Below are 10,125 nucleotides of genomic sequence, written 5' to 3'. Positions count from 1 at the left end.
AATAAATGATTTTGGGGCCGTGTAAGTGAAATTTGATAATTTGCTGGGAATCACTGTATTAATGAATTATATTGTACAATGCTTTATCATGGCATGATTTTTTTTAGTAATCATTTTGTTACATTAATTGATTTGAATTCATTTAATATCTCCACAACACCGAATAAAACTACTATTTAAGATAAGTGACTGGACCAAAAACCAGGCACGCGCATGCGCGCTAGCAAACCGCACCACTCCCGCACAGAATTCAACAGTTGTCCCGACAACCAGGAGAAAGCGCAGAAAAAAACAACTTTAGTAAAGCCAATAGACAGGTGTTTTAGAACTGGCAAAAATACTACCACTTATTATTTTACTTGCCTGAGTTCCAGTGGAGCTTTCAGTAGAAAACAAAGGTCCATGTTGCCAAGCCGCCAAGGTGTTACGTCTGCCCGCGGGCGAGGTGCGAAGAAGCCACAGGCTGGAAATCCGAGCAGAAAAGTCGTTGAAGAGAGACGACAGGGATTTGGTGTTCAGGAGTCTCTCGACGGCTCTAAATATGAAGGAGAGTTTGTTAATGGCTTCAAACACGGCAAGGGAAGGTACACCTGGAAAAGTGGAGAGGTAAGGTAGACTGAGGGAAACACAGGAAACTACTGTTAACTAGTAAGAATTTGTGTTTTTCATTAGCCTTCATTCATAGCATGTACATTCACATGATCCTCCATGAGGTACACCTACATATGCTAATGAGGTCCAACACAACTGTCATAAGCCAAGTTTTGATTTGACACTGATGGATGCTGTAATTTAATTCTGTGGTTGTAGTTTTCAGAGGTGTTTTTGTATTTCAATGTAGCTACTACAATATTGAAGACCATGTACAAATGATCAGTATCTTTATAGATGTGCCTTAATGTTAGTGAGTAAAATTCTCAACTGTTTCTTTTGTAGTTCTATGAAGGATCTTTCTACAAAGACTACAGACATGGAGATGGAGTGTACTGCTGGCCATCAGGCCACAAATTCATTGGCAAATTTTACCTCAACTGGAGAGAAGGATATGGACAACTGCTGTTTCCAGATGGAGCCATATTTAAGGTACCCTAAGTAGTATTTACTTTATAGAGAGTAATGGGTGTCAACTAGCTTATCCTGTCCTTGTCAGGGTTTGTACCATGCTGACCAGAGGTTCGGTCCAGGTGTGCTTAGTGAGCCATCAGGACGTCAGGATGTGGGACTTTGGCATGGGAAACATCTGATACAACTTTGTAACTCTGTACAAGACAGCTTCAGCCTGAAAAATGTTTATGGATATGCTGACTACTTAGCGCAAACTTGTGCATCATATTGTCAGAGACAGGTAAAGTAATTACTCATTATAACCACACAATAGACCTCTATGATTCTATGGTTTGATTAAATTGATTCACTGTATTGCCTTATTTTCCGGACTGTAAGTCGCTCCAGAGTACAAATCGCATCAGTCAAAAAATGCATCATGAAGAGAAGAAAAACATACCATAATTTCCAGTGTAAGAAGCACCGGTGTTTGCTGCACCTTCTAAATTTAGAGAGAAAAAAAGATTTGTACATATGTCACACTAGACTATAAGCCGCACATGTGTAACCCGCCCTGCTTCGCACCGCCTGCACCGGGGCTCGAACACAGGACCTTCATAATGGGAGGCGAGAGCGCTGACCACATGGCCAAAAGCCTGGACTGTCGACCACGTGTTCAGCGCAGCTCTTAAGGCAGAGGGAGTGAGGTTTACCAACATACGCTTGCACAGCCTCACAGGCTGACATCTGTTACACTCACCCCCTCAAACCTCACTCCCATCCGGGTCACAGCACCAATGTAACCCGCCCTGCTTCGCACCACCCGCACTGGGGCTCGAACACAGGACCTTCGTAATGGGAGGCGAGAGCGCTGACCACACGGCCAAAAGCCCAGACTCTTGACCGTGTGTTCAGCGCAGCTCTTAAGGCAGAGGGAGTGAGGTTTACCAACGTACACTAGCACAGCCTCACAGGCTGGCATCCGTTACACATGTTCACGGCATAAAATGGCATATTGTGACACAAACGAGTCCAAGAGGACCATGCAGCTCTCTATTTGACAGGAGCCAATTATGAGCTATGTGAAAGCGCACAATAACCTTGTCAACCCATTGGAAATTGCATTAGGTCATTACTCAATATAACAGTCTGACTCACGGTGTCATCTTACAAATAACGCAAAAATCATCACACAGCAACTGAACACTCTCAAACTAGGTAAGAAATATTCAAGGCATGTACCAATACGAGTTTAAAATATAAAACAACAGCTATTTTAACTTCATCCCATAATGCATTTCGTCCCAGCCAAGCATTTCATTGATTATTTCTTTCTATTTTCTTGATATATAAGTCACACCTGGCTATGCGACTTATAGTATGGAAAATACAGTAGATACTATGGTGTTTGGTGTATTGATACCACTTTGAAACTGGATTTGGACTGAGGAAATGTATTTTTTTCACTGCTGTCATTTGCCATTAAGATTCCATACTAATAATTCAATCTGATAATCCTTCAAGTCAAAGCATTCGTGACAACTTTCACAATTTAATTTAATTTAATTTAATTTAATTTAATTTAATCAGAGTTTTACCTTCAAACAATTTAATTTCAACCTTCACTTTGATTGTTTCCACTCCCTTAGCCAAAGAAAGATGACAGTTTGCTGTTACATGATGGCAATGCTATTCTCCCCTCTGGCATTGAGCATTATTCTACGGATAGCGACCACCTACAATTCCCCCCGGAGAAAAGAAGAGAGTTTGACCAACATTTTTATGGCCAATTGTGGGAGCCAGATGATCACCCATACGAAGACTACAAGAGAGACCCACTCGCCACTCTGCCCTTAAAAACACGAATACTGGCTCACATTCACAAACACAGGTCCGCTACAGTTAAATGTAGAAAGATAAATATACTACGTTAACAGCCTTAAGAGTGAAATATAATGATGTGTGTTTTCAGACGACTGACTGAAAACTTGGACTGGGACATTGCAGCAATTCTTTCATTAAAAAGGGACAGTTTCGGTCCTAAGGGACCTCTGGAAGTCACATCAGAACTGTTGATTCGGCAAGCTGCTAAAGGAGAACGACAGTCTGTTTTAAAGATTCTGCTGGATGGTCTTGTTCACCCTGATGTAGAAGATTCTCTGGGACACACTGCATTGATTGCCGCCACAGTAATATCAGCCTATCTTCTTTGCCAATTACCTGTTCATCACTGGCTTCTTTTTACTAATGCTTTTTTTTATATACAGGTAAACAGCCATCATGATGTGATTCACTTGTTGTTAGATATGGGTGCTGATATTGACAAGCTCAATTATGAGGGCCTGTCAGCTTTGTCGGTGTGTCATGTCCTTTACTATCCTTTTGAGTCTTTGTACATGTTTTCTGGACCTCCAGCCAAAGCACAAGTAAGAATACATAAGTGTAACTCGTACTTTTTTTCAATGTTGCAATCCGTCTCTATAACTAATGCAAGTTTATTTACATGTCTGCTGTATTACTGTATAGGTATGTCACCCGGATTTGTTGTCTTTGTGCTCAAACAATCCTCTGACCAGCCCGCTCGACTTCACTATTGACTCATCCAGCCCAAACAACAGACCTCAGACAAGTGGTACACTCCAGACCAACCAGGATCACCTCTCTGATCAGTAGGCACAGTATAAAGTCGTTATGACCTTGCACTAGACTAGATTAATCTTCATCTTTTAATGTATCAGTACAACTAAAGTTATGTAAAGGTTGTATATGTTTTTTTTTATATATCTATACCTATGTATATGTATACACACACACACACACACACTTCCTAGTGCTATTGAATGAGAAAGTGTGTCTAAGCTTTTGACTGGTAGTATATAAAGTCACTTATTTGTTCATATAACGCATACAGAACAATTATTTCCATAATCCATGTCTGTACGCCATGTCTGTCTTCTTCCTTCATGTTGGAACCGGATCACTTAAGTGCTGCTGTTCATGTGATGATGCATTCAAGCGCATTCGTAACTTTGAGTGTTCGGCTTCCAGACATCAAGACTGTTGGGAATAAATTTATACAATTTCATGGAACAGATACTAGAATTTAGTTTGTAAATGTAGGGAAGTGTTTCTACCAGGAGAGGAGGTCTTGCTGGACATGACTTAATACCATTGAACTATGGTAAAGTGTTATTTCTAAATAATCTTCCACTCACTGTGCAAAATTGATTATTTTTCAAACAGGACAACAGAGGATCTATCAGGAGGCGTCTGGTTTCATCCCAACACTTGCAGTGCGCTTTCAACTGACCTCAGTGCACCCGAGACCCCTGAAGAATATCACTTTGAGGAAAAGGACAAAGAAGACAAAGTTGAAACTGGACAACAGAGAAAGTGGAAAGATGCGTGTAATGTGGCAAATTATGCAGAGAGGGAAATAAAAAGCAGAAGTAAAGATGCTGAATTGGGTGGAATTGTAATCATGAACATTTTTAATGAGGGTGAAAGCTGGGAGGAAGATGACAAGAAGAACAAGGAGGAGAAGGTGCTACTTTCAAAGCACTCCATTCCAGTGATGGATGGCCACATTGTATTGGGCAGTGTGGAGTGGCAAGAATATTCTTCAGTTAAGGTGCACAGCAGAGACATCCTGCTTTTCAACTGTCTCCTGCCTGTCAACTTTTAGCCCTTCAAAGGTTTTCTTCTCATGTGTGTGCAGCACAACACTGACAAAGACCTGACCCCAGCTCAATCCTTTGCCTCTACCTGCGCCATGTATAGCTACAACATACAGGTCACAGAGGAAGATCTGCAAACTGCAGCTGAAACTCTGAGTCACACTGGATTTTCTCAACACTGTGATACTCAGGAGACTGTACGCAGAATGGCTGCAATGAAGTTTGAGTAAGTCATCCCTCTTTAACTTTCCACTGTGCATCCGTATAGATGTATTAAGTTTGTTTGTGTGACCAGGCATCGTGTTCGTTTGAGCACACTGAAGCTGTTATTGGATCGGGGAGCTGACCCCAACATTTCCAGCGTCCCCTTACCTGTCATGTTTTTGGCCATTATGGCAGCAGATACAGAGACTGTCAAGAAACTTCTACTGTGTGATGCTCGAACAGATATCTCGCTCCCACCTGAGGTAGCAAACTAAATGATTACTTTATATAAGTCTTTGTTTTATGACCAATGTGAGACATTCACAATTCTCACTAACTTTTGACAACTTTTTTCCTTGCACATGCGACTTTCCACTGTTGATGTAAACAGCTAATCATTCCACTGTGTTGCAGTGGAAAGGATTTTACCCTCTACATGTGGCTGCAGCACTGCCAGGCCCGGAAGGTCCCAAAATCACAGAACTGCTGCTGCATGCTTTGTCTGACCCAGATGCTCGGGCAGGTGACCATGATGGAATTTATCTACCAGATAAGGTAGGTTTCTTCATATACTGTAGTCATACTTAAATTGCTCAAATAATGATTTCTATCAGACTGTTGTGCAGGTTTCCATGAAGACCAAAAAATCATGGAGGGCCGAGAAGCCATCTGATGCAGACGCGATGCCATGTACCCAGGATGAGCTCTGCCAACCAGATAAGGTGTGTACTGTATGCGCACAGTATCTGTTCATTGTTACTACTCCAAGATTAAACTGTATGACTCTTTAGAAGGTTTCCATGATAACAAATAAATCATTGCGGACCAGTCAGAAGCCATGTCCTTTAGAAGGAGGTCTAACAGCTCTGCACATGGCTTGCCAGCGGGACACTGATCACTGTGTGAGTTCACGACAGCAATGTCACAGAATGACCAAAAATTAATTGTACGTAACACACAAATACATGAATCCGCGTAGGGTCAGTTGTGTTGCATGTATACCAGTCACATTTGGACTTGTTTTTGTTATAAAATATTGATACTGTGTAGTATGAATGACAAAATCATTTATCCTAATGTTATATCCAAGACCAAAGAACATTCAAGCCACACCCATTTTATACTGTACATTGATGTACACTAAGTCCCCAACTTACGAACACAATTGGTTCCAGACGACCGCTCTTATGTCGAATTGTTCTTAAGTAGGGGAAAAGGTAATATTACCTATTATATAGGTACTACATGTACATGTATACATATACAGTATATGTGTATGTATATAAATATGAGTTTGGATGCAGTAGTAATATTAAACGAGGATAACTCATGAAAAAAACAATGATAAAAGTCATATAATAATACGTAATGATAAATGTTATTTACCTTTGAAGAGGAGTGGCCGAACATACGTCGTTGTGGTGGAGATGGAGGAGGATTTATTGAAAAAAAGGACAAATCGTCGTCGTCGTTAGACTCTTCTAAAAGAGGTAGTGTTCTGTGGGTGGTGTAAAATTAAGCAGGCCTATTAACTCTTCATAAACTTTAATCACACGCTCTGTCCGGGTTTCATAATTTAGCTTTCCATTTAGCTTTATCTCCCCAGCATCTAACTCTTCCTCTGTTGGTTTCATTAGCTCTAATGCTTCCTCTGTTGGTCCCATTAGCATTGTCACAGTGCCCTCTACTGGTCAAGCATGTACAGTAGCAGTATAAATACTGATAGAGCGACTACAAGGCAAAATAAAATAAAATATAGACCAGTCGGCTTGTATTCGTATCCGCGAATGTTCGCTAGTCGGGTGTTCGTAAGTTGGGGAACAGTACATCATACCAGTGGTCTTTTTAATCAGCTTCCCTGCTTGTTTTGTACAGAATGCCAGCAAGGTGGTATCCCTCTTGCTCTCCCACAGGGCCAAAACAGACCTCCTTTGGAGTGGACATTCACCTCTTTCCCTAGCAATATCAAGTGGCAATGACATGGTAATTGCTTGAGACACTCTCTTCTTATGCTGCGTCATTAATTAACCTGTGTTTTTTATTTGTAGGCAGTGGCAGAGCTCTTAAAAGCAGGTGCTGATCCCAACCTTCCCTTGGGTCGTGGAGTGGGTAATGCCCTTTGTGCCCTCAGTAACTTCAACTATCGTTTAGATGGCAAACGAGCAAAATTGGTACTTACCCACACGCAAGTACACATTAATTTGTCAAACGATATCATTAAAGTTTACAATTAATATCAGTGAGGTGCGGTCAGAGGAGACAGGTGAGGCAGAGCCTTTTGACTTTATTGACATACAAAAATAGCAGTGCTGGCTAGAGCTAGATTTAGAAACAAGTCAAATGCAGATATTATACTCTGCTGAATGAATTGTTGTTGAAATATTTTTCAGTTAATAAAAATGAATACTGTACATAAATGGACCTTAGAAGTATTTAAAAAACATTTGAAAATTCAGTATCTTTTTGAACAAAGTGAATTGTTTTATTTTTCTTGTTAATCCTCTTAATGAGCATTCTGTATTAACATTATCTATCCATCCATCTTCCATGCCGCTTATCCTCACTAGGGTCGCGGGTATGCTGGAGCCTATCCCAGCTGACTTCGGGTGAGAGGCGGGGTACACCCTGGACTGGCCGCCAGCCAATCGCAGGGCACATATAGACAAACAACCATTCACTCGCATACATATGGACAATTTAGAGTGTCCAATTAACCTAACATGCATGTTTTTGGAATGTGGGAGGAAACCGGAGTACCTGGAGAAAACCCACGCATGCACGGGGAGAACAGGCAAACTCCACACAGAGATGCCCAACGGAGATTTGAACCCAGATCTTCCCGATCTCCTGACGGTGTGATATTATCATAAAAAAAACTCAAAAGGAGTCAGTGTCTCATCAGCAATGAACCTGACCGCACATTACTGACTAATATTGAAATGTTTGTCTTTGTGACAACTTTCTGTCTAGAAAAATCCCCCAAAACATACAAACATGACATTCCTGTTTTTCGTCTTGTTCCTCTTTTTTGTGATTTTCTTTTGTGTTTAAAATACTAATTATAATACTTGTCGTATTAGGTCTCTATCTGTATTTTTCTGTCTTTGACATAGTTGGACATGTTAGAAAAGGCTGGTGCTGACATGCTGACGCCAGTTCAGGTCGGTGACTCTATTGGAAATGTAGTCGACTACGCACATAACTCCTTCAATCAGGTACCACAACTTCATGCATTTCAACTGAGTAGAAAGGATCATTATGTAATATGGAATGAGGTTGAATATGTAGCCAAACAACTTTGTGGAACTTTTTGGAAGTATGGCAATAGGTGTCTAAATTACAGTATCTTCTCTTATTTGTGCTAATTTTGACTATTTCGATGTAAATTAAGTTAAACAGAAAAATGTCTGACATGAAAACGTTTACTTGAAAACCTTATGTAAATGTACACTTAGTTGTGTATTATACTGTAATACTATTGTCTAGGACTTGCGTATTGCCAGCACACCCTTCCATGCGCTCAACATGGAGGAGAGAGAAACATTCAAAGCACGTCGCAACTTTCTGAGCATGATGGGAGATCTGCTGAGACAGACTGCTGTCCAGAGAGAGAAGGAAAGCAACCTTTTACTGAATCGTAGGTGTACAATACAGTACTGTATGTGACTCAATACATAATTGCTCATAGTTTTTAAAGCAGTGGTTCTCAACTTGCTCAAAGTTGGGTTGCGGATCCATTCTGGGTGGGTCGCAAACAGCTAGTCAAGAATTCCATTAAAATATGTAATATACAACTCATGTCTGACTTCAAGGCCGCACGATGGTCTTGTGGTTAGCATGTTGGCCACACAGTCACAGTCTGGAGATCTGGAAGATCTGGGTTCTAATCTCCGTTGGGCATTTCTGTGTGGAGTTTGCATGTTCTCCCCGTGCATGCGTGGGTTTTCTCCGGGTACTCCGGTTTCCTCCCACATTCCAAAAACATGCAGGTGAGGTTAATGGGCGACTCTAAATTGTCCATAGGTATGAAGGTGAGTGTGAATGGTTGTTTGTCTATATGTGCCCTGCGATTGGCTGGCGACCAGTCCAGGGTGGACCCCGCCTCTCGCCCGAAGTCAGCTGAGATAGGCTCGAGCATACCCCCGCGACCCTTATAAGGAGAAGCAGTATAGAAAATGGATGGATGGATGTCTGACTTCAAGTGAAATATCAGATTTTGTGGTCTTTTTGATTTTTAATTTTAATTCATGCATCATTTGTATGCATGCACTTCTTCATTTGCTTGATAAAATGAAAAAAAAAGAAATACATTTAAATAAATAAATGCATAAATAAATAAATATCAAAATAAAAAGACTTAAATAAAAGTGTAAATAAGAATAAAATAAAAATGACTTAAAAGTGTAAGAAATAAAAAAAAGACTAAGTGTAAAAGATAATACAAATAAATTCAAATTACTTAATTAAATTATAAATGTAAAAAATTATTTAAAAAATTATAAAAAATGACTTAATAAAAGTGGGTCGCAACTTAATGACCATTAGAAAATGTGGGTCCCATGTTGAGACCATTTGAGAACCCCTGTTTTAAAGGACATTAAACAAAAAACAAAGATGTTTTTATTGTTCCTCACAGGTGCCATTTCTTCAAATGTCAAATCTAGCAACCAAAGTGAACGTTCCATGGCAGTAAAACAAAGGTACATAAACAAAAATTCAACACGTTTCCATATTCGGCACACAATGTCGCATTCTTATTCGTATCCTGTACGTAGATACTAATTTTCAACTCTTGATCTTTTCCCAGGACCCCATTATTTAACTTCTGCTACCACTGTGGTCGCTCTATCATTGTGAGGCTAACTGCTTGTACTCGCTGCCACAAAGTGTTTTACTGCTCCACAACCTGTAAACTCAAAGCATGGGATAAGAAACACAAGGAAGAGTGTCTGTAGGAGTCAGGAGTCAACTCTTTTACAAACTAACCTCAGGACGGACAAGATATGTGACATGCTCCAAAATGAGGTTGTACCTGATATTATTTTACTCAAATGTTCTGTATAAACCTTCATGTAATACAGTAGCTTTGTCTGCTTGTATCTCTACATTTGATGTTGCTATTTTGTGTTTTTTACCGGCATATTGGTTAAATTTTTTGATATTCCAAAAGCAATATTGATATTCCACAAGCAAAACACGG

At 40.2% G+C, this 10,125-nt stretch overlaps 1 protein-coding gene across 6 annotated transcripts; it reads left to right on the top strand.

Moving 5' to 3' along the window:
• The first annotated feature begins 278 nt into the window (after positions 1–278).
• LOC129188834 (ankyrin repeat and MYND domain-containing protein 1-like) lies at positions 279–10,104 on the top strand. 6 transcript variants are annotated; one of them, XM_054789872.1, is made up of 19 exons: positions 279–606; positions 937–1,083; positions 1,151–1,345; positions 2,694–2,935; positions 3,017–3,233; positions 3,312–3,470; positions 3,571–3,713; positions 4,288–4,675; positions 4,763–4,947; positions 5,017–5,188; positions 5,340–5,480; positions 5,552–5,647; positions 5,717–5,827; positions 6,801–6,908; positions 6,974–7,096; positions 8,039–8,140; positions 8,412–8,562; positions 9,562–9,625; positions 9,733–10,104. In XM_054789872.1, exons 1-19 carry the CDS (start codon positions 403–405, stop codon positions 9,878–9,880), a joined length of 3,096 nt encoding a protein of 1,031 aa, XP_054645847.1. In that variant the 5' UTR covers positions 279–402; the 3' UTR covers positions 9,881–10,104. The 6 variants fall into 6 exon arrangements, 5 of the variants coding, with proteins under 5 accessions (XP_054645847.1, XP_054645846.1, XP_054645848.1 ...); XM_054789871.1 differs by having other exon boundaries at positions 5,540–5,647; XM_054789873.1 differs by lacking the exon at positions 1,151–1,345 and having other exon boundaries at positions 5,540–5,647.
• Positions 10,105–10,125: the final 21 nt, after the last annotated feature.

The sequence above is a fragment of the Dunckerocampus dactyliophorus genome, chromosome 10 (genome assembly GCF_027744805.1).
Source record: "Dunckerocampus dactyliophorus isolate RoL2022-P2 chromosome 10, RoL_Ddac_1.1, whole genome shotgun sequence".
Taxonomy (NCBI): domain Eukaryota; kingdom Metazoa; phylum Chordata; class Actinopteri; order Syngnathiformes; family Syngnathidae; genus Dunckerocampus; species Dunckerocampus dactyliophorus.
The sequence above is the reverse complement of the archived record's forward strand: the minus strand, read 5'-3'. Positions and strand labels throughout refer to the sequence as shown.